Source organism: Gallus gallus, chromosome 23 (genome assembly GCF_016699485.2).
Source record: "Gallus gallus isolate bGalGal1 chromosome 23, bGalGal1.mat.broiler.GRCg7b, whole genome shotgun sequence".
In the NCBI taxonomy this organism is placed as follows: domain Eukaryota; kingdom Metazoa; phylum Chordata; class Aves; order Galliformes; family Phasianidae; genus Gallus; species Gallus gallus.
The window spans coordinates 2,682,572-2,706,798 of record NC_052554.1 but is presented as its reverse complement, the minus strand read 5'-3'; the positions used below and the strand labels follow the sequence as shown (position 1 = coordinate 2,706,798).

Sequence of the window (24,227 nt, the reverse complement as noted above, 5' to 3'; positions counted from 1 at the left end):
AAACAAGCAGGCGGGCCTCCCGGCTTTCCTGACGTTCAGAAGAACCAATGGGCGAGGCCAAGCTGCACCCGTTAACCAATAGCAAGCGAGGGCGGGGTGAGGCGGTGGGCGGGGCTAACGTCACGGCGGGCAGGATACGGGCTGCTGATTGGCCGCCTCCCGAATGGCCGTTGGGCTGGCGCGGTGACCGAGGGCGCGGGCGGGAGGAGGGGCGGGGCTGCGGGAGCTGTCGCAGTGAGCGGCGGTGGCGGCGTGCGGTGCTGTGCGGCTCAGCACGGCGGAGCTCCTCGGCGGGGACGGGGCGAGAAAAGTCCCCCCGAGCGGCTCGATGCGGTTAGATCCTTCCTGAGCGATGGGAGAGCGGGGCTCCCGCTGTGAGCGGCGGGCGGGCGCTGCCCCGTGCCTCCTCTTGATGTAACGGCGCCCGTCGGTACTGACAGCGGCGGGGCTGCGCTCGCTGTCACTCGGATCTGTCGGAGCGGTGAGTGAGCGGGGCTGGGAGCGGGGCGCCCCGGGGAAAGCACTGCGATGCGAGGCTTTAAAACGCGTTTTGGAAGCGCTCCTGCTTGCTTTCGTGGTCTGAAAGTTAAGCTTTTCCCGTAGACCTGAATGGGGAGCGAAGGGATGTGAGTAACGGCGAGCAGAGGTGTGGGAGAGCGGTGATGCGCCGGGATCTGTTTGAGCAAAACAAAACGCCCGGAGATCCCAGCCGGGCCGCCAGAGCCGAGCGATCCGACGGCTGCTGGGAAACCCGGAGGGACGGGGCGAAAACGAAGCGGTGCGGCTGGAGGGTGGGGGAACAGCCGGGGGGGCTGCAGCTCCTCCGTGGAAATAACGCGCTCTTACGCTCTTCCCCCTCTCCTCCCCGCAGAAATGCCGCAGCATGAACCCACCGCCTGAACGGACGGGATCGCGCCTGCCCGGCACCTCTCCGTGAGCCGAGCCTGGAAGCCGCCGTCCGGCGCCCGCCCCGGGATGCGCTGCCCGCCGCCTTCATGCCGGGCGGGGGGACCCTGAGCCGCCGCTCCGCGCCCCGCCGACCTCTCGGGCAGCGCCGCCGCCCCTCCCCGCAGCGCCCGCCGGCCCGCAGGACCTCAGGGCAGCGGCGGAGCCCCGCGGCGCATCGCTCCCCGCACCCACCCACGTGCGGCCCCGTGAAGGCGGCGCCGCGTCCCTGAGCCCTTCGCTGCGGCGGCGGCGGTGGTGGTGGCGGAGGGTCCCACCCGTCGGCCGCGATCCGCCGCCCCATGGTGCTGCCGCGGAAGCTGCCGGGGATGCCGGGCTGGCCGGCGGCGTTGGGGCTGCGGCTGCCGCAGAAGTTCCTTTTCCTGCTCTTCCTCTCGGGCCTGCTCACGCTGTGTTTCGGGGCCCTTTTCCTCCTGCCTGACTCTTCTCGTTTCAAACGCCTCTTCCTGCCCCGCCGGGCCACCTCTTCGTCCTCCTCCTCATCGTCGTCATCCACGCGGGACACCGAGCTGCCCCGCAGCCCGCCCGCCGCCGCCGAGCCCCGCCACGCCAGCCCCGCCGCCCCGCGCCGCCTTCGGGAGAAGCTCCGCGCCCGCAACGCCGCCCCGGCGGCACACACGGCCCCGGCATCCCGCCCGCAGGGACCCGATGGCGAACGCCCGGCCGAGGTCGGCACCGGGGCTCCCCGCGAGTCCAGAGCTCCGTTCCACTTCGACTACGAGCGGTTCCGCCAAAGCCTTCGGCACCCGGTGCGGGGCGGGCGGCCCGACCAGGACCCCGATACCCGAGCCCGAAAGATGAAGATCAAAGAGGTGAGGACCGAACGAACCGCCCTCCTCGCAGCCTCATACCCCAGCCCTGCCCTCACCTCATAGCCCTGTGCTGGCTCCTTCCCCTCGTCCCCCCTCCATGGGCACCCTCACAGCCTTCCTCCCCCTCCTCCTCACCTCACAGCTGTGTTGTCCCACTCACAGCCCTGCCCCTCTCAGTCACTCCATCCATCCCCTCACAGTCCTCTCCTAATCGCCCCTTGTCAGCCCGCACTCCTCACATCTCGTTTCCTTGCAGTTCCAAATCCATGCCCCATCTCCTCACCTCTCCCTTCTTCCTTCTTCCCTACCTCCATCCAGGGAGGATGATGAGTTAAGGGAGCACCTCTGCCCGTGGGCTGCTCCCGTGGCATGTTGGCAGGTGTGATGTTTGCATACACACGCACACCTCTCGGTCTTAGGGTAGAGTAATAGCGTGGGGCTGGAAAGCACTGAATTCAGGCAAAAGGGAGATTTCAAGCTGTAGTGTTATTCAGGGGGAAAAATGAAACATGCCTGTGTGGTTGTTGAAGAGGTTCCCACCCGAGATGTGGTGTTTGAAAACGTGAAAGCTGGTGGGAGATGATGGAACTGTGCCCGGCTGTGGGGATGTACAGATGGATGTGCCTTCGTGGTCACGGAGAGGAGGCTTTACTGGGAGATGAGCTCCTTGAGAGCAGCCCTGCGGAGAAGGATGGGGGGGTTCTGGTGGGGGGAAAGCTGGATGTGAGCCAGCAGTGTGTGCTTGCAGCCCGGAAGGCTGACAGTACTCTGAGCTGCGTCAGCAGAGGGGTGGCAGTGGGCAGGGGGGGGATTTACCCTCTGCTCTGCCCTCGTGAGGCCCCATCTGCAGTACTGCACCCATTTCTGGGCCCCCAGCACAGGAGGGATATGGAGCTGTTGGAGTGGGTCCAGAGGATGCCAGGAAGATGATCAGAGGGCTGGAGCACCTCCTATGAAGGAAGGCTGAGGGAGTTGGGCTGAGGAAGTTGGGCTTGTTTAGCTTGGAGGAGGCTGTAGGGAGACGTCGCTGTGGCCTCTTCAACGCTGGAAGGAGTACAAGCAGGAGGGAGACTGACTTACACAGTCTGGCAGTGACAGGACAAGTGAGAATGGCTTTAAACTGAAAGAGGGGAGATTTTGGTTAGATGTTAGGAAGAAATTCCTTACTTAGAGGACGGTGAGGCACTGGCACTGCTACCCAGAGCTGTGGATGCCCCATCCCAGAGGCACTCAAGGCCACGTTGGATGGGATCCTGGGCAGCCTGAGCTGGTGGGGTGCACCCAGCCCATGGCAGGGGTTGGAATTGGATGATCTTTAAGGTTCCCTCCAACCTCAGACGTTCTGTGATTCAATAAGGCTTGAGGCTGACTGTCCTGTAGGCTGTTCTGTCGCTTGGTACAGGTGTTGTTGTCCTCAGGGCACTGCTTGGTGGTCGTTCAGACCCCGACGAGGCTGGTGCCATCGTCAGCAGGGTGACGTGGGTGTGATGGAGGGGAGAGCTTGGCCCCGTGCCCACATTTGGTGCGTAAAAGCCTGGCAGCCTTACAGACATTGCACTGCAATCCGTGACCCAGTTAACCAAGAACTATAGATTCCATTTTTTTTCACCACAGTTGGGGGAAAAAAAAGGAAGTGATAAATGCATGCTTGTTTCTGTTTCTCTTTCCTCTGTAGATTCCTTACCGATATCCAATTCCAGCACTCCCATTCTGGCTTGAGATGAACAGGCATAAGGCTACTGAAAACTTCCATCAGGTTATTCTAGTCCGTTGAACTGAAGAGTGCGGCCACGCACACATGTGATTAAGATAAAAACTCAGTGATTAAAGGTATTCTGATAGTGTTTCTTCAGGAGGAAATGAAATGTGATGATGAAGCTTTGGGCACAGGAAATATGCAGGAAATGTGTCCAGCTTGCTGGAAGAGCAGTTCTGTGTTGGAGGGGCAGGGTAATTGATGGCAAAAAAAGCACACGTTAGGTTACCGTCTCCAGAACATGTTGTTATAAATCAAAATCATGGACAGGCACAAAGCTGTGACGCAAGGAGAGGTCCTGGGAATTCATCAGTACTGTAGCAAGGAGAGGTTTGGTCCCTTTTCTCATTTGGCAAGACCCAAGGAAACAGCCTGAGATTGCATCAGGGGAGGTTTGCTTTGGGTATCGGGAAGGATTTCTTTGCAGAATGGGTGCTCAGGTGTTGGAACAGGCTGCCCAGAGAGGTACTGGAGCCCACCCAAGAGATGTGTGGCCGTGGTGTTCAGGGATATGGTTTAACAGACTGGGTAGCATTGGGTGATGGTTGGATTTGATGATCTTAAGGGTCTTTTCCAACCTGGATAATGGCGTGATTCAAGAATGTCCTCCTCACCACCCCACAGCTAAACTTCTTGGTGCTCTACCAAAGAAGAGGATGTGGTTGTAGTGTTGAGGCTATGTGTAAACTGCCAACGAATGTGTTACTGCTAGATTTTCTTCTGCTTAAAATATAATGCTGTCTGGAGTGTAAAATTCACCTCTGCAGCATCTTCTGCTTGGCTGCTGTCTGGGAGAGCTCTAGGCAGCAGCAGGAGCAGCAGAGCTGTCTGCAGATTGAGTCTGAATAGGGGGTACGTATCCTCTTTGACTCCGTGCTTTGAGTGCTGTGTTTTAATAGTCGTACAGAATGGTGAGGAAGTAGATTAGTAAGTTTAAATGAGGTGCTGAAGCCTGTTAGGAGAAAGTACTGCAATTAGCTGAGCTGACATGTGCGTGCAAGTGTTCTCATTTGCACTGGAGGGTAACTTAGCAGAGTGCTTCTTAGGTTCAATTTGTCTTGTTAAAAACAAGTGTGGCATCGATGAGCAGCTGTTTTCCTGAGAAGGAAAACAAAAGCACCTGTGTTGCATAGGCTGTTTTCTCCAAGAGGTCGTTGGTCAGCTGGAGGATTGCCTGGGAGGTGCAGCTGTGTGTTACTGTGGGCAGCTGAGCATGGTGGGCACTCAGACTTCTTGCACAGAACTTCAATAGGAGCACATAACCATCTCCCCACATTGGAGGCAGGGAAACTTTAAAGAGGCCTTTGATTATTCACCTCTTGAACTGATGCCTGCAAATGTATTAGTTGTGCAATCAGTCGTGCATGGCTTCAGGGGGAATAGTATGTCATACGTGTCAATAGCACGTGCCAAAAAGCAGCTAATAACTGGTATTCAAAAGACAACAACAACAACAGGCTGTTTGTAGTCAGAAAGCGACTGCAAAAACGCCACAGTGGGATTCCATATTTATTCACTCTCAACAATTTTCAGATCAAATTGCTTCAGTGAAAAGTCAGAACGATTTCCCCTCCAACTGCTGCTACTGCAAACTCGGCCTCAGATCTGGGAAAATCATACTGTGTGGTTTCTGCCTTTCGCATCATAACAAGTAATAAAGGTTTTGCTGTTGGAGCTGAGCTGACAGTTTTGCTGATGATGGATGAAGCAGAACAGGCTGCTTCCCGCAGTCGTGCTCCTGTGCGTCTCATAGGTGAGGAAGCAGTGGGGAGAGAGAACAGCATTACTGTAAAGTATTTTTATACCAACCCTGTTAATACCATCTAGTGCTTAAGAGCAACCACTGCAAGCAGCTGGACCAGAAAGTGTCCGTGGATGAGGTGGAACAAGCTGGCCTTCTTCCAGACATGAGGATGGAGGAAAAAACGTGAGTGGTGAAGTAGACTCGATGGTTCTTTTACTCTTCAGGTACAAAAGGGCCTGCCACTGTCCTTTGTCCCTTTTAAATAGGGGGATATGCCAAATTCAGTCAGTTTCCCTGCTCCTCCCCTGGAGTAGTGCTCTGAGGTTTGACACACGCCTCATTATCCTCCAGGATTGGTAGCACTGAAACCCATTTGTTTTACGCAGCAATTCCTTTCATCCTGGCTTTTCCTCTTGTCTCCACCTGCCTTTGCCTCCCCTTGCTGTCTGCTGGCCTCTTTTAACGCTGCTCTAAAGATGTGTTTGCTTTTGATAATCAGATCCCAGGGGAGAGAAGGCTGTCAGAGCCCATGCACGCAGTTATTCTACATCACTGCAGATTAGCAGGCACATACTAAGGTAGATCAGTCTTCTAAATGCAAATATCTTGACAGTTTGTCACTAGAGGTAACTGACAAAAATAGCAACGTTCTCAGGACTTGGATTTTGGTGCAAAGTGATTTGCTGTTGGTTTGCTGCCTTCCCGTTGTGTGGTTCTGACAGTCCTGAGGAGCGCTCCGTTCTTCACCACCAAAGAACGTAAAAGAGGGCAATGTGTTGCTGTCAGGTGCTCCTTCAGCTGCTGTGCTTTTCCTTTTGGTTATTAGCATGTAGAGTGATGCGAGAGGAAAGCTGCAAAGAGTAATTGATGGAAGAGATTCAGAAATTCTACAGCATTTCTTGCACCAGCAGCACTTGCATACTTGCATGGAGTGAGGCTGTATGGTCAGTACCTCCCAGAGGACGTCTCCTCTCTAAGAGCATCTGCTTGCTGCAGCAATCAGTGACCGAACTCCCACACATTTATGGAGCAGGATGGCTCTGAGCAGCCTGTGCTTAGAGTTGGAGCCATAATAGTGTCTGTGCAAGCTGTGCTTCAGAACAGGTTGATTTCTCTAATTGCATTAACGTGATTTTTTTTGGTGCTGTTTTGGCTTTCTTGAAGGCCTTACTTACCACGTTAAGATTCCTCAGTCCTGAAATGCCTTAATCGTGTTTGATTATCTTATGTATCAGACATTTGTTCTGAGTGTTGTGAGCCTTCCATCGACCAGGAAGTCGTTGCCTGCTGGGTTAATGATGCTCATGTGACAGCTGTCTGAGGCAGTGTTGGAATGGTGCTGGGGCCAAGTCCTGGTCCCTCTGGTGATGGGAGGCTATGTCAAAGTGGGTCCTCTTCATCCTGCCAGCAGCATTCTAACATCCACACCACCAACTCCGTTTCTATTAAAGACCCAGTCCTTGCAAGCTCATTTGTGTGATTTATTGTTGACTGAGGGTCTCTTGAAGGAGTTTATCAGCTTCTGGCTAATAAACTTGATGCCGTGGTTCAAGAATTTCTGCAAGTACTTTTGTACAAGAGGCTATAGGAAGGCTGAGACTGACTTCCTCGTACGTTTTATTAGCTATTAGCTTTGATAAATCATTGAACTAATCTCCACTGACTACTTAATGCTTAAGAATTGCTCTGTTCCTCTCTTCAGAAGTTCTAATCACAAGTAGCTCTTCAAAGGGGAAGGGGACAGCAACACTTCAATCTGTCCCTCTGAGCAAGGACTGCAAAGACAGATGGACAGCAGGTGAACAAGCAAGAGATGGTGAAACTCAACCCCTCCTCCCAGTCTCTCCTGTTAAGCCATCCCATAGTGAGATACAGCACCAGGTGTGCCAGCAGCTCTGCACTTCCCCCTTCTCTCCTATTTCCAGTGGTTGGGCTGAGACGAAGACAGTTTTCAAACACATTTCTGCTCCCTGTGTCAGTTCTGCCAATGCAGAAGATCGTGTGCAGTGATGCAGGGTACCTCTTGGTTGTCTTTACTCTTTGGTTTTTTTCTTTCCTCCTTCAACTCTCTCATCTGCTTATGACTCTGTGCTTTTTGGGCTCCTGACTCATTCACGTGTCAAGCAATTCACAGTTTGCGGTGCTGGGAGGAAAGATCAAATACTTGGTCCTGAAATGGAAAGAATGAAATGTGTGTTGAGCCATTGAGTGAAACCTGTGACTGTGCTAACCTTTGGTTTTTTTTTTTCCTCCCCCCAGTGTAGAAGGACTCCTTTCTTAGAGCGTGGATCAAAGCTCCATTCAAAGCTGTGATTTGCGTTTCCTGATTAAAAGATGTGAGAGGTTCAGTTGTTTCAGATTGTCGTTGGCTAAGACTGCACTTCAAGCTGTGGTGTAAATCAGTTCTGTTTATCACATAGAATCTTAGAATCTCACGGTTGGAAAGGACATATAGGATCACCTGGTCCAACCGTCCTCCCATTACCATTGCTACCACAGGCCACCAAACCATATCTCGTAGCTCCTCATCCATCACCTGGCTCCCTATGCTGACCTCCACCTCCCTCCTGTCCAGAAGCGTTTTGTTGTGTCCCAGGCTGAGAGTCTCCTCTTCCCGGGAGAGGATCTGTTTAATTGTGAGGGTGGGCTTCCCTTTTTACATATGAAAACACTTTGGAAACGTTGGCTTCAGCTGCACTAAAGCTCTGGGCTGCTGATTTCAGAGCCTTCTGGTGCACTGTAATTTTCATAGCCGTGCTCCATAGCGACTATATGGATATTTTTGCTGTGGGCAAGGAAGGCTTTATTGACTGACTTCAGTATGGCTCAGGGGCAGATTTATGCACAGATTCCGGCCCCCTTCATTCATTCTGGTGGCAGTTATATTCCATACCAACAAAACATGCCTGTTGTGGTCGCACATCCAAGGCTCAGGAGTACAAAGCCTTGTATCTTCTGTTTCTTTTTGTAAGTCATCTGTTTGACATCTGTCCCCCAGGCTGTCCAACAGACAGGCCCAATACCTTCTAGGGCTGTGTTGGGTTTTTTTTCTGTTTGATGTATTATTTTCCTTCTAGAAAGAAAATACAATGGTCCCTGCCATTTTTTTTCCCTTGCAATCTGCCCATTTTTGATTAGTGATGGCAACAGCATCTTTTAGAGCATCCCCTTGGGCTCCGGCTCTCCAGAAATGAGAATCTCTTTCAGATGGTGTCTTTAGGGAACGTGAAAATGGCTTGCCTTGTCATAATGCATGTCTGGAAAGGCAATCTTGCTCAGTGTTTGTGGTTCCACCCACCTTGCCTGTGAATGTGGGGGTACTTGGTGAGCAGCAGATGGATTCTGGCTTGGTTCAGCTGCTCGTTGTACATAATCCATCTGGAATGTTGGTCACTTCTGAAGAGAATTTGTAGGCTTTGTGTGTAACTGGGATTTAGGAAGACTGTGTGTGCGTGAAGGGATGAACTTGAGATGTAGGAAGCCTTAAGGCAGCCTGCGGGTACAGCACAGAGCTGGGGGGCTCCTGCATGACTCGTACTGCAGGCACAGAACTCCGGAGGGGAACTTCAAGGTGACATTTGTAGAAGTACAATTACTGCCTAACTCGTTGCTCAGGTATTCCTTAAAGCATGCTGGAGTGAAGTAGTAGTCACTATGAAAAGCCATTACCAAACTGTCCAACCTAGAGTTATAAAAGAAACACAAGTCACAGCATCACACAAAGCACGTTGCTCACTTTTGGGTTCTAGCTGCCTGCCTCTGTGCATCCACCCCAGCAGCAGCAGTGGAAATAATCGTGTGTTTGACAGACATCTCCTGATACGTGACTGTTAGCAAAATAAGCTTGTGAGGTGAAGCATCACATTAGCCTGGAAAGGTAATGGTTTCTGACGTTGCAGCAGTGCTGGGCAAAACATTTACTTGCTGTGCCTCTTTGTGCATGAAAGTCTGTGTGTGTTCACTGGATACATGGCACCTCTCCTCTTGGAAACAGCAGCACAGGCAGTAATTCCTGAGCCTGGCATCACAGGGAGGCATTGCACAGTGTGGTGTGGCTCATAGGTATGTTCTCACAATTGAAAACACCCTCTTGGTAATGGATGTCCTGCTTTCTGCTGTTACTTCTATGCGTTCTGCTATCTTCCTCCTCTGAAAGCGTTTTGTAGTGCTCCAGATGGGCACAGCTAAGAGTTGATTCCTCTGGGTGCAAACTGTACATCACAGAGTGCAATCTCATGCAAGTTCTGTGAACATCGTGACAGCAAGGGCCCGAGTAGCAGCCTAAGCGTAGGGCCAGAGGCATCTTTATCACTGCTGTTTTTCATAGAATCATAGAATGGCCTGGGTTGAAAAGAACCACAGTGCTCATCAGTTCCAACCCCCTGCTATGTGCAGGGTCGCCAACCAGCAGCCCAGGCTGCCCAGAGCCACATCCAGCCTGGCCTTGAATGCCTGCAGGGATGGGGCATCCACAGCCTCCTTGGGCAACCTGTTCAGTGCGTCACCACCCTCTGGGTGAAAATCTCCCTCCTAATATCCAACCTAAACCTCCCCTGTCTCAGTTTAAGACCATTCCCCCTTGTCCTATCACTATTCACTCTCGTAAACAGAGTTTGCTTTTGTTATTACAACAGCAGCTTTGATTGCACTGGAATATCATGTGTTTGAGCTGTCGTAGAAGCTTGGAGGAGATAAGCTGGTGGTATTGGAGGGGTCAAGAGCACAAGTAACTTTTGTTTCTGATGGACCTCCTTACAAGCTTTGGTTGTGTGAAGTGCAGAAGATGAGACTACAGGTTTTCTCCTCTCTGTACAGTGCCCTTTGCTTTGGTCCAGGCTTGCAAATTTGTTTTCACACCCACTGTCATCCTCTTACAGCCCAGCATCTCGTTAAGGAACTGTAACTGCAGAATCAGCTGCTCTTGCTGAGATGCTTCCAGATTTAGATGCAGCTGGATCCAGCTGGGTCTTAATGCCTGAGATAGACCCATCAAATGATTATTTTTTTTTCCCTCTTGACAGGGTTAAATCTAGTTGCATTAAGGGTTTAATTGGGAGCTAGTTTGATTCTGCTTTTCTGTTCTCTCTCTCATTCAGCTTCCCTAGCAGGGGCTGTGCGTCAGGAAGAGACTCTTGAGTTCTATTTCTGTCCTTGTTGCTGACAGTAACAGCACTGGGCTACTCTGTGCTGTTCTCCCTTTCTTCCAGTGCAGAGCAGCCTTGCTGGCCTTGCCTTTGTCCTGACTACAGCAAATAACATAGAAATACCTGTTTAGCATCTAACACGAAACGATAGGCAGACAAATGTCCCTTGGTGGAGAAGGGTTGGGGTTGTGTTGTAGAAGCTGTGAGGAGGAGCTGGAGCACCTGGCTGCAGTCGTGTGCTCAGGCTGGGGCTCTGGGTATGGATGTGTGAGGTTATACCTTGTGTTTAAGGAAAGGCTGGGCAGAACGATGGCAAAAGCAGCTGTCTGAGAGGTTGCTCAGCTTTGTTGCAGATTTGCAGATAAAATCTCGCTGCCTTCTAACGTTCTGACGTGGTTTTTATATGGATATTTTAAACTCTGAAGTAATACTGAAAAAGCAGCAGATAAAAGTGGTCCCTGGAGACTTTCAAGGGTAGGCTGGATGTGCTCTGAGCAACCTAATAGGGCTGTGGATGTCCCTGCTCATGGCAAGGGAGTTGAACTAGATGGCTGTTAGAGGTCCATTCCCACTATAAGGATTCTATGAATCTGTCTGTTGTCATCTGTCCCGTTCTCTATTTAACCCAGCTGGGGAAACTATTCAACATCTATAGCAGTTGAGAGGGTCTGGGTTTGAGCAGGGCTGTGGGGCAGCTGGGAAGGAGATAGGAAAGAGCAGGTCCTGGTTTTGGAGCTGATGTGACAGCTGGTGTTCCTGCAGCTGCAGAGAGGGGAAAAAAAGCTGAAAGAGGGTTGGTTTAGGTTGGATGTGGGGAAGAAACTCCTCTCTGTGAGGATGGTGTGATGCTGGAGCAGGCTGCCCATCTCTGGAAGTGTTCAGGGCCAGGTTGGATAAGCAACCTAATGGAAGGTGTCTGCCTAGAGCTGGGGGTTGGCACAGGGTGATCTTTGGAGGTCTCTTCCACCCCCAGCCATTCTCTGATGATTCTGGAAGCGTCTGCTATAAATCAGCTCAAAGCTGGGACTGCTGCCTGCTAGATGGCAGACAGCACGGTAAGAACAGAGCCTGAAATTACAGATCTTTCTCTGTGATTTTCGTGGTTCTGGTGCCATTTCTCACATCTAAAATGGCATCATGTTAATGCTGATGTGTGGTGATCTATCGTGATCAGAATGGCATAAAATATGCCTTGTTTATGTGGATGTAGCGTGCAGTTTTCCATCTTGCACATCTCAGCTCCATCCCCTTCTGGTTCAGCTTGGTGCTTAGAGGAAAAAAATCCTGCAAAGTACATCTCAGTCCCCCATGCAGCTTAGGAACGTGAAGTCCCCACTTCTAGAAACGTGGTGGATCTCTTTGGTGGTTTGGAAGATGTGTTCCTGAATTTGGAATGGAAAGACAGCCGCAGAAAGCAGGAGGAGCAGAATGGCACGGATGCTTTTGTGCTTTTTAACTTCTCCAATTGCTGCTTCTGGATCACTTTGCTAGCAAAGCGAAAGCTGGATCCTGGAAAATGAAAGCGCCGTGTTGTGCATCTTTGCCTCTGCAGTCCGTGGGGTTAAAAGGCAGTGAGCAAAGGAGAGCTGACAGCCCTTTAGTACGAGTAGGCGGCACATCCAGCCTCATCCATCTCTGTGTGTCTGATCAGCAGTGCAGGACAGAACAGGGCAGGAAGGTTGAAGGCACTACAGCCAACACAGCCCAGGGAACCATTTCACAGTGGGACTTTTTGTACCATCCTGAAAAATGCAGCTTGGGCTTCTTGTGTGCTTTGAGGAAGAGCCTTCTGACCTTCTCAAATGGAGGGGTTAGAACTGGGGAGGGAAGGAAATAACTTGAGATTTCCTACTTGGCTTAAAATGATGCTGACTCAGGATTACAGTGTGAGCAGCTCTGTGCAGCAAAGTAGTCATTTTCACATCCTGTCCATGTGCAGGAAGGGTGAGTCCTTCCTAGGCTGTGATTTAGAAGAGAAATGACCCAAAAAGGTTGCCCACCTATTTCCTTTCTTGTGTGCAAACCCTGTCAGTCATTTCTATGAGAAAAAGAACAAAACAGCCTTCCTGCAGAGAGCTGCAGTGTGAAGCTGTGAGTCCGGGGTTCCTTACCACATTGGTTCTGTTATCACAGTAAGGAAAGAAAACTCCCCATTTAGAGTAGTGCTGCCACTGGGAGAAAAAAAAAAAAGCCAATCAGATCTATAGGAAATGAAATGAATATCCCAAGGCAGATGGTTGGTGTATTTTCAAATGCATTTTATGAAGGGTTTCTTCCTTCCCCTATCATTACTTGTCCTCAGGACAGTGAATGTGAGCAACTGATTGACCCCCAGTGAGTGCTCAGAGCCCAGGCTGATGTGGTTTGTCCCCCATTCCTTCTCCTGGCGGTGTGTGTGTCTGAATGTTATCCATCAGTGCACGCTTTCCATGGGTTCATGTGACCAGCTGGGTGGAATTCTGCTATGAAACCTGGAGATGAGCGTTGTGTGTGTGCTGATGAGGGAGGGCTGTGCCTGAGGCTGTGTTGGGTTTGTAGAGCTCGCAGCCAGAGAGGAGGACAAAAGCAAGAGCTGAAATGACAGTAGGAACCTCAGACCGAAGTAACCTGTGTGTTCTGGTCCTGAGATAAAGCAGTAAGTGCTGTTAAAGCTGCTGGGCAGCATCACTCCAAGGTTTGTTTTAAACTGTTGTGTTCTCTCACGTTTCCCGTTTGCCTGAAGGATTTTGGAGGACTCTTCAACTTTGTTGAGCGATGCTGGAGAAGAATGTAGTTGATTTTCTGAAGCTGCCTTCTTCCCTTTGCTATCTGAATCAGGGGGTACGTGGGTCACTGAGGTGCTGGGGCTGAACTTGCTCAGAGCTGGGCTGTGTGTTATAAAAGGGAGCTTTATTTGAAGCACTCCTTAGAAGCTGACAAATCCCAGTCTTTCCTAGCTGAAGAGAGGTTTAATTTTTTCCAACGAGATGGAGCCAAAGGGGCAGGAGGAGAGGAAAAGCTGTGCTGGTGCGTGTGTTGGAACGCACGCAAACCTTGCAGTCCTCCTGGGAAGGTTCATGTGCTGAGCGTGGGCAGGATGGCTCATACAGCCCAGAAGGAATTGCTTGAGTTGGAAGGGGTCCTCAGAAAACACCCAGCCCATCTGCAGGCCTCTGGTAAGAAAGCACTTCTGAGTTTTGATAGGGAGATGCCCAAACGCCCTGGATCTCCCCTTTCTTCCTTGTGAAGGTGCTCTGTTAATAGAAGGAAAGCTGCTCTGCAGTCCTTAAAAACCATTTTCTTTTTCTGCTTGCTCGGTATTGAACACATTGTGTCCCTCTTTGCCAAAGCTGTACGTGTCACCGCTGTCAGGTGAGTGGGTGGGTTTACACTTCAATTGACTTTTGTTATCAATATCATAAAGAAATGTGAGAACTCAGAAATGAACACCTCTGTATTTAGGTGTACATCAGGTTCAGCCTTACATTTTTAGCCCATCTGAATTACCATTCCAAAACACCAGTGCTCCTCCAGTAGGTACTGGTCATTTAGAGCCTGAGGCACGTTTCCTAAATTCCTGCTTGGTTTGAATGGCATGGGGTAAAAGCAGGCTCTTGGTGTGTTTAACACTGCAGTGCTTCAGAAATGCACCAGGAGAGCTGAGTTTGAGACTGCTCAGTCCAGTGCTGAATGCAGCCCTATTCATTCGGTGTCCCACGTGGATTAAGGATGTTATAATTAACGAGCCGTCGGCTGCCAGTTCCAGCAGCATCTGGGAAAATATCATCCCTTCCCAGAAGTGAAGTTCTGAAAACTTTTAATTCAGTGCTATAATTCGGGTTTTGTTTTTGCAGATGATGAAATTCGCTTGGGATAACTACAAGCAGTACGCGCTTGGCAAGAATGAGCTGCGACCCCTGACTAAGAATGGCCACATTGGTAACATGTTTGGTGAGTTCTGCATCCATTTCAATGTGAACTTGTCTCATTTTTAAGGTCACACGTCCACGTCACTCCTTTCTCAGCAGTGCAGTGAGGTGTCTGCAACAGATTTGATCTTTCTTCTTCCGTTTTTATGCAGTGATGCTCCTAGGAGTTCCCTACCCATGCCTTCTTGCTGGCAATCTCCTTCCTATAAGCAACCTGTGTCATCTCTGTGTGCAGATCTGGCACCAAACACATCCAGGAGTAATGTTAAAACCAAGCTGTATGTTTATTAAAACATAAAGTCGGTCCAAATCTGTCAGTGCTGCTGTTTGCTTAAGTTTATACACATCAGGACCTGACCAAGCTGAGCATTTCTTCTGTCATTGCTCCACTGCTGAGCAAGATGTGAATCCCATGAAATATTGAATAAGTGAATGAATATTTAAGGCATGTGGTTACTTGCATAATTCTACTCTTCAGCAAAGTACTTTTTTTCTTTGTGAGCCACTTGCATAATTGCAGTGCTGTTCTCATGCTCATTCTGACGTGATGCTCTCCAGGTGTCCCAGCCCTTCTCTAATGTGGGTTGTATGACATGCAGCCTTCTGTAGGAGCCTCATTAGCTTAGGGGAGCTTGAGATGTGTGAGTGGATGTTTGAAGGGGGAAACAGTTTCATGTGTCTCCCACGGTGTTCATAACCTTGAAGAGCAGCAGTGCTGCTTGGCCAAGGAGATCCCCTGGTGGAGATGGCAGAGGAAGGGCTGCCTTGCAGTTCAACCACAGCTTTGGGAAGAGAAACCTGTGGGTTCTGCTTGTGGCACCACTATCAAGTCCTTCTGTTGCCACAGATGAGGCATTTGTCTCTTTCGTTCCTGCAGAGATACCAGAAGAGTTAATTACATCTGGTTGTGGTGTCTGTCAGTTGCATGGAAGCTGTTTGGGAAGTGAGCTCTGTGTTGCACAGGCTGCATGTGCCCAGATACTGCACTTACATAGTCTCACTTCTGTCAGGAGAAGTGATTTGGGTTTGTTCTTCCTTTCCCTTCCTCTTTTTCCACCCCAAGAATACCCGGAGTTGAGAATTTGCATTAACTTCAGCACTTTGTTAAGCACTTTGCAGCTTCTTTCTGGTAAGCTTGTCAAAATTCCTGAAGGAGCTTGAAGACAAAACAGACAAAAATAGTGAAAGCTTTTACATGTTTATTACAGCTTGAAATGCTCGTTTGAAAAGTTGGAACAGGAGAAAAACAAAAGCACTATTAATGTCACATCGTGTCCTGTGGGCTTCTTCAAACACCTTTGCTATTGGCATCCTTATGCTGGGGCTGATGCCGACCAGATCTGCTTTGCTGTGTTCAGATTTGAACCAAATAGATTCAAGTCTCTTCAGAGCTGAAGACTGAGATTTCAGTCTTAGAAAACAAAAGCAAACTTGGGGGAAGAGTCCTGGCCTAAGATGCAAAGCACAGATGCATGTTCCTGTATCTGCGTTTGCATCTGCAGTCCCTCTTCAGCTCTTTGGATATGAAAACAGCTGCAGAGTTTGGATGGCAAAGGTTTGGTCTCAGCCTGTCTTTGGTGAGAAATGGAACGAAGTTCACATTACCTCAGTAAAACCGTTAATCATCCCGTGCTCCTTCACGAATTTAATGAACTTCCCATTGACCCCGAGCATAGTTTGGAGTTTAATGAGGCCTAAAAGTAGGGCAGTGTCTCGGGATCTGTGAGAGCAGCAGAAGGGAGGATGAGGAAACAACAAAAAATAGGAAAAACAGCCACTAGAGCAGCAAATAAAGACAGGAGGGAGAAAATCCTCCCTGTTGTGCTTAGAGAGCATCCTTTGGGCCCTCTCTTCCAGGTGCTGAGGAGCACAGAGGAGCACAGAGGAGCTGTGGATCCAACGACCCTCTCACTGCATGGATGGGCTGGGACAAATTCTTGTTTGTTTTCTCCTTTTTTCACTCAGTGGGGAACATATTTAAGGACACAATGAGCTTGTCTTTAGGCTCGTTTTTAATGCTGCCCGTGTATGTGTTGTTTGCGCCTCGATCCAGGCATTAATTATGCAGAAATAATTGTCTCATCTGCAGAGTTATTGAGCGTGTGATTAAAAGGCGGCCGGCTGAGAGTGTGCGTCACTGGCCTGCCCTGCTGCTTGTCCAGGTTACAGAGGTGTTGGTGGCAACCCTACAGCAAATGCAGTGTGGGGGTTGGCCCTTCCAGCTGGCTTGAGCTGCCATCCAGCATCCAGCCCAGGTATTTCCATGGCACCCTTCTGTGCCAGCTGGGTGATGATGTGGGTTATACAGCATTGAATACAAACATTGCAGCTCCTCTGCTTTGGAAAGAACACGTCTTGCAGAGGTGCTGAGGGGGTTTAGCCTTCTTGCTACCACTCATTGTTAGGTACTGCATGTAATTCCTGCTGCAGACACAAAACCACCTGCAGACACATTGCCACCAGGAGCAGAATGAGTTAAAAGTTAAAAGCTGTGTTTTCAGTGGCATCTCTTTATGTCTGAAGTATCCAGAGACTTCTGGCTTTATCTTATCCTCCTGTGTTTGGTTTTTCCTCATTCATTCAGAGGGAATGGATAGCTCTAAAATGTGTGGCAGAAAAACCATTTGTTTCCTTTGTTTTTAATTCACTCTTGAAAATTCTGCAGAGATCAGACAGGTTCAGACCTGGCTGTGCTGTGTTGGATTTCCCACTTCAAACTGAACTGCTTTATCACACACTTTCTCGTGCTGTTGCTGAAGTTTCTCACCACCTTCATTGCCGATCTCATTGGTTCCTCATCTGGATTACTGCTAAACTTCGACAGCTTTCTGTTTGCCTTCAGGAGATTGCATTTAAAATGGTTTCTGCCACAGAAATTCCTTCTCTCTAATTGTGCCAAGTTCTCATTTCTGCTATTACTACTTTTTCATCTCTGCTGCCTTCTGGGACGAGGGAAGTCTCTTACTTACCTCTCTTGATCAGCAGATGTTACACCATCCCATAGGGCATCAGCTTTCAGGTTGCAGTGTTCTCAGGGTTGGCTCTATGTGTTGGGGTGGGCATTTCTCATTTGAGGACCTTTGTAAGTTTGAAACAGGCTCTTTCAGCCCTCGAGATTGTTCTCCTCTCCAGGGAGAATTTCTTTTTGTAAGCTCAGGAAAACCGCTTAGCCTTTGCTGGAGGCATCAGTGTGCAAAAACTGGGAGGATTTTCGGGGCTTTGTAAAATCATTCATCCTCCTTTGTGATGTTTTATTATCCAAAAAAAAAAAGCCCAACCCTACACCCTGACACTGTATTTGCAGCTCCCAATAGAAACAATGAGAAAAAGATCAGTGCTGGAAAATAAAGGTGTTTCAGGAGAGAGTTCTAAAGGCAGAGATTGTTTCCATACTAATCTAAACGTGCTCAGAATATCTTTGCTCTGATAGAGCCACACAGTTAAGAACACCTAACTTATGCTTAATTCTAGCCATAGTGCTTTTACTTGAGTATCTGATTACATAGGAATACCATTTCTTCGTGGAGCTGGAGGATAGGAAGGCACCAGTTAGTGAGCACTGCAGTGTAGCGTGGTCCATGAGCACGGCGTTGCAGGTGATGCCCTTCCCATCAGCCATCATCTGTCTGTGCAATATCTTGATTTCCAAACTCAAATCTGGGCTGTTTTCTGCAAGCAGGAGCCGATAATTCAAGATCAAGGAAACGAAGGATCAAGCTTTTCCCTGCAGGTGTGAGCAGAGAACTTGCACTGCCCCCATTGAGGCCCTCTTTGGGCACCTGGAAGTGGAAGCTGCCCCATGTAGGTGTTAAAATTAGCACTTTCTGACTAGGCTGGAACGTTCCTTCTCTCTTGGCAGGCTGCATCCTGGTTGCTGTGGGAACCAGCCCTTTTAATTTCCTGACTTCTGTGTACATCCAAAATTGTGCTGTGACGTGCTCGGTCACCAAGATAGCTTTGGGGGTTTGCGTGGATCAGAAAGCATTCTACGTAGCGCTTCCTTCCTTCAGCATCACTTTGGTGCATCTCCAGGAGAGCACCTTCATGAGGTTTTCTGCTCACCTGCAATTCCCATTCGCCTTAATGAGTAACCACAGGATGAAAAGGAACATTTAGTTTTTCTCTTCTTAAGCCATTCCTAGGATACCAGATGTTGGGAACTCAGTAGAGCCATTTTGCCTTTGTGCTTAAGACCTGTGCTGGTGTCTGACCCTGCTCTCCTGCTCTTTGCTTCCCTCCACACTCTCCAGATGAGCCATGTGTTTCTTGATGTGGATCCTGAGGCTCCACCACTGCGGAGTGTGAGAGCCCTTCCATGTCTCACTTGCAGCACACGCCAGTTACCCATCCTGAGGTCAGGTTTGTTCCTTTTGCAACATTACGGCGTTGACTTGAGCTGAATTTGTTATTTGCTGTAGTCCTGGCATCATTCCTTGCAGAGTGCTGCCTAACCATTTATTCCTTAGGCTTTGTTGTTCTTCCCTCTGGGTGAAACACTTTGTGTTCCAATTGGATTGCATCCTGGTTATTTCAGAAGATTTTCCCAGCTTTCAAGGTTATCTTGAAATATAATCCTGTTCTGTAAGACAGTGGAGAGCGTTTGGAGCCTTTCAGCTGCAATCTTGTTGGTGTGACTTTCTCCTCATGGGAGAAGAAGGGAATATGGACAGATGGTTCCGAGTTGAAGTGTCTTAATGTGTTCCTGTTCATCGACTTAGATGTGGTAATGGACCATGTGCATTCTCCTGACCCACTGCATTCACACACAGTATGTATTTAGATCCTTTCCTTGCTCACCTAGCTCAGCTCATGACCATTAATGAGAGCTTCACTGTAGCTGGTCTGAAAGCAGGCGTCCAGGTGCAGATCTTTCCATTCAGTTTCATAATGAACAGCACAAGTAATCCTATTGAACTCATGTTTGAAGCAAAAGGCGGTTTCTTATCTCTCTGAAGTGTGCTCTCACAACTGGACTCTGTGAAGGACCAGAGCATTTCTTTGAGGACACAATGGGACGCAGTGTTTGCTCATCTAGGCTGTAGGTGAAAACCCAAACTGTAAGATTTAGAGCCTTACCTAGAAAGGCAGTGTCTGCTTTGCAGAGCCTCTCCTGGATGAGTCTCATCTGCTGAGGGAATGAGCTACCTTGACTTAGCTCTGATCATCTCCCTCTTGTGTTGTCACAGCGCATCTGCCATAGACACTTTCTGGGCTGTGTGATTGGAAGGTAGAAGGGCACCTTCTCTTTTATTATAATGAAGTGTCTCACCTTTGAATTCTAACATCAATTAGCAGTCTCTGCTCATTAGCTGCTGCCTATATCTCCCAAAGTTCATGGATAATAGTTGCAGGTAGAATGTGTGTGTTTATTTTAATAGGCCTGTTGGGGCCCTTCATGTTAAATGATGCATGTCCTCAAGGAGGCATATGACGAAGCAATAAATAATACATAAGCAGGTTACCTTTAACCAGCCTAAAATTAATTTCAAGCATCCAGAAGAGAAGCAACCAGCAGTGTTTTGCTCACCACTATTGCTGCTGTCATCTTCCCTTTAACCTCCTTGAACTGTTCTACCCAGAATTACTCCTTGCTTGTCAAATTACCTTTTTTTTTTTTACCCCTAAACAATCCCTGCTGGCTCACCAACAGCCAAAACAAAGGAGAGAATCCCTTTTCCCAAAGGGGCATTTGAATGAGTATTGCTTTCCATTTTCCACTGAGCTCTCTGTAGCCAACTTAGTCTGCCTGCAAGAGAATCTGTGCCATGGGAAACTGAATACACGTGGAGAGTGGATTTGCAGTATCTCTTCTGTATTGAGAGTTATATTCCTGAGGCTCAGGCAAAGCACTTCTTCCTCCGTGGTGCTCACAAGCAGACACACTTTGATTTGAGCACTGGGGAGTTTGGAGTTGCCTGATGATGGGGTCCCACCTGTTGATGGAGCATCACTCAATGTCAAAAGGTGGTTGGAGAATATTAAACTGGGTGCTGCCAGGTATTAAATGCTTAACAGTCAGTTGGCAATACATGCTTATTACGTCATTCCTTCCACTGGAGGAAGTAACTACGTGAAGGGCTGTTGCTGTGATGAGCAATTCGTTTTCATGCCAAGCACCTTTATTTTCTTCTCCCCCCTTCCATGAAGTACAGGTGCAGCGCTTTATTTGGGAAGCACAGAAAGATGAGGTGTCTGAAAGCTTGAAGAACCTTTCATTTTTAGGCTTGCATGAGAGCATGCTCATAAGAAACAGATCATTTCTAATTCTTGAACTAATTTCACATCCCCTTTTTCTCTCTTTACTGCTTCCTTGTAGCTCAGATTTAGTTCACTTTAAATAAAGCAAACAAAGTTACTCTGTGTTACAGCTATCAGGTTTAAATATAAGGTTAAGAAATAAGAGTGGGTAATAAGAGTGGCCCAGGGTGGGTAGGGAGCCCTAACCTAAATGCAGATCGGTATCTCAGAAGGGCCAAACTCCCAGCCATTCATTGTGTCTGACCCAGAGCACCCCACAGAGAGGGCTGGTAAATCTTCACTGCAGAGCACATTTTCAAGGGGCTGTGCTGTGATGATCACAGTGTGCCTTGGTGCTGAGATCACCTTGAGATGTGTAGAAGCCTGCATGGAGCTTCCCCCGAGAGTCCTGCCATTGTCTGCCACCCAGAAGCTGTCTGGGGGGGGAGTCAGCATCCCTGGAGGTGCTCGAGGTGTTGGACTGAGTGAGGGCTATGGTTTAGTGAGGGGATATTGGTGGTCGGTGGATGGTTGGACTGGGTGATCTTAGAGGTCTTTTCCATCCTTCGTGATGCTGTGTGGCTGTAGCTCCCAGCCTGCACAAACCTCCAGATAGATGCCAGCAGTTGGGTCTGGTCTCCAAGCAGTATCAATGCTCAAAAAGAACCAAAAGGAACAAGAAAAGGAGAGCTCAGAGACGGTTGCTTGTCAGACTCCTGTTTTAACAAGGCACTGATTTTAATCAAAGCCAGTTCAATCTTTTGAAGCCTTCACCACCAGCATGATGAGAAGAAGGGATCTCAGTGCTTTTCATTCTTGTTTTGCCCTGCGTTGCCGACCCTCCGAGAGGTGGAAACAAACAGCCGCTAATGACCGGAGTCTCCTGTGCCTGAATAGTTAACAGGTTTGTCATACTTGGTAGGAACTGCATCCTAATTTTTATTCCTAACAAGATTTCAGCACTAATTTTGGTTCTGACAGATGTGACGTGACATGGGAACAGTGGGAGCCGGGACCTTTCGTTTTCGATCTGGGTCTGTGTTGCACTGATCTGAGTTCCATCCCCTCTTACTCTTGCCTTTCACTTGCAAACTTGCTGATTAAAATCAGCAAAAAAGCTTTTTTGACCCTCTCCTGTAGCACTTATACAACTCTGCTATATGCAGGGTGAAGCACGATGGCTTCCTCATGACTTGTACTGTTCATTTTAAGCATTGGCACAACGCATTCCTGTACAGATATATATATATATTTATTTAAATGGCTTTGTTGGAAATGAAGGATCTGGTTTCTTTTCACTGAGAAATTACATAATGAATGAAGTGCCACCTGGCATGGCAGGACCCCATGGGTTCTGTCTCCAGCACTTTAGAGACAATGTTCTTTAGCTTCTTGGCTTGCTGTAGTGCCTTGGTGCATTGGCACTGCCTCCTGGGTGGTTGTGATGCTGAGGTTAGCTGGGGCTTCCATCTGTCTCTGTGACAGTTTGTAACAGTAGTGTGATTGTAGGATGGTTTGGGTTGGAAGGGACTTTAACCTGCTTCCGCTCTGCCCCTGGCAGGGACACCTTCCTCTAGACCAGGCTGCCCAGGACCCCATCCAACCTGGTTTTACTTTAAAACCATTATCTTCCGTTCCATCCTTATGTTCCCTGAACAAGAGGCCCCTACGCAGCTTTCCTGTATGCCCCACTGGACCACACCACCACTTGTTTTGGTTAATGGCTGCTGTTTGACCTCCCTGAATGTGCAAATGCAAAGCGGTGTCCATTAGCTGGGAGAGCTTTTTGGAGCTGGGAATGCCTTGGGGAGGAGAGCATGCAGGAGTGTTTTATGCAATTCTGGAGAGAGATCCTGAAGTGTTAGCTCCTGCCCCAGCTGTCCCTTCTCCTTGGGCCTGCTGTTCTCCACCCTGCTTAATACAGAATCTTTGAGGAAGGATGAAGGTGAATGAATCATGCTTTGTTGCTGGTGAGTCACTCTGTTGCCTAAGTATCTTCTCTTCCCTTGGCAGTGAGTCACTGACACCTTGTTAGAGCAGCCATAGGCCACAGGCCCTGCTCCCACTTACAGGTGTGCGATGGGGCTTTTTTGGGATGGCAGCTGACAAGACTGTATGAGGCTCAGGGTCCATCACCAGCAAGCTGAGAGGTTGCCTCACTTACAGACAGCGCTTCAGCAGGTGGAACTGATGGAGCAGCAGCACAGCCAGGGAAGGTGAACCACTTTCTGAACACAGTCAGAACTGCAATTTATTTCCTGGTGCCAAGGGAATGCATTGAAAATATCCTGGATGCTTTTGCAAGTGCTCTGCAGTCCATTTGTCATTTTTCTTTCTTCACAGTCCACTTCTGTCCCTCTTCCCTGACTTTTGTCCTTTGCTCTCTGCTCCTTGGTCACAAAATTGCTCTTAAGTCTGCGCAGTACTGTGTGCTTCACTTTGCACTGCAGGGTGCAGAAGTAGAGACAGAGGTTGTTCTGAGCTGAAGGTTTTCACCTTGGCTGCAAGAAGCCCTATGGAAACTTGTGGCTGTCTCTGATGTGACTGTGTGCTGTTCTGCATAGCTTGCAGTGAGGCTGAAGGAGAGAAAAACCAGGGCTGCCATCACAGTCTGCTGATAAGAGGTGAATCTTTGCCTTCTGTACAGTAGGCTGTCTCGCCTCTTAAAGACTTTAATCCTGTCCTCTTTGTAATGGAGCAGCTCTGCTGTGGGATGGGAGCAGCACTTGGACCTATCCCAGCACAACCAGCAGCAGTGCCATGGTTGGTAAGCATGGGCAGGTGGAATGTGGTCGCTTCAGTTGGAGTACACACGTGGAACTGGTGGTTCTTGAGAGCTTCACCAAGTCAGGTGTAAACCCTCATTAATCTGCTAATGATCAAACGTGAAGTTTCTGTTGTGGGTGTGTTTCACTGGTCTGTTTGTGCCTGAGTTGGTGGGTTTGGTTTGCTGATAATGGGTAGCTGTAAGGAGGTTCACAGATGCAGCAGCAGTTGAGTTACCACAGTTGGTGTAAGCCCCAGCTTGGTGCTTTGCAGTGCTTTTCAGGCTGTAATTAGTCTCTGCATGCTTGGCAGGTGGTGGGCTGGGTGTTCTCCCCCTCTGACTGCCTCTCATGGCCTCCCTTTAAACTACACGTTGAGAAGAAGGGTGTTGTTCCCTTTTCTCTTCCCCACACGGCCTTGCTGGGAGCCTGAAAAAGGAGCAGGGCTGTGGGATGTGCAAGTGGGTGAAACCTGTGCACGTGTCAGGAGCCCCATTCATTGAGATTTGATGTGTGTCTTCCAAAGCATTGCCCTTCTGCTCTGCTGAGCGTGTGTTAAACCTCGTGCTGAATCTTTGGGAGTGTGCTTTGTCCTGCAGGCTCTTGCTGCAGGTGGCTTTAATGGGCACCTGAGCTAGCAGGCACCAGAAAGGAGTCAGGGATAGAGGGAGCAGGGGATCCTGAGACCTCCTGTTCAGCTGATGCACCCGAACTGGAAGGAGCTGCTGTGGGCTTTAGGGGTGGTTCCTAAAGGCCCCTCTGAGATTGTGTCACTTGAACAGCCTGGCTCCTTTGGGCCGACATCACAGTGTGCTCCCACAGAGGCTCCAGGGGATACAGCGTGAGTACAATGCCTCCTTCTCTCTGCAGCATGCTCCATTCTGCACCTTTCACG

At 49.1% G+C, this 24,227-nt stretch overlaps 1 protein-coding gene across 2 annotated transcripts in view; it reads left to right on the top strand.

The window, feature by feature from the left end:
* Window positions 1-208: 208 nt before the first annotated feature.
* The window catches only part of MAN1C1 (mannosidase, alpha, class 1C, member 1), a 42,658-nt gene continuing 18,639 nt past the window's right edge, over window positions 209-24,227 (top strand). The window contains exons 1-3 of one of the 2 annotated variants that reach the window (XM_417735.7): window positions 209-481; window positions 872-1,778; window positions 14,256-14,352. In XM_417735.7, coding sequence (XP_417735.4) covers window positions 1,248-1,778; window positions 14,256-14,352 — 628 coding nt within the window. In that variant the 5' untranslated portion in view covers window positions 209-481; window positions 872-1,247. Of the gene's footprint in view, window positions 482-871; window positions 1,779-14,255; window positions 14,353-16,777; window positions 24,174-24,227 lie in introns of those variants that run through there. The other variant, XM_046903671.1, reaches the window with a different exon arrangement.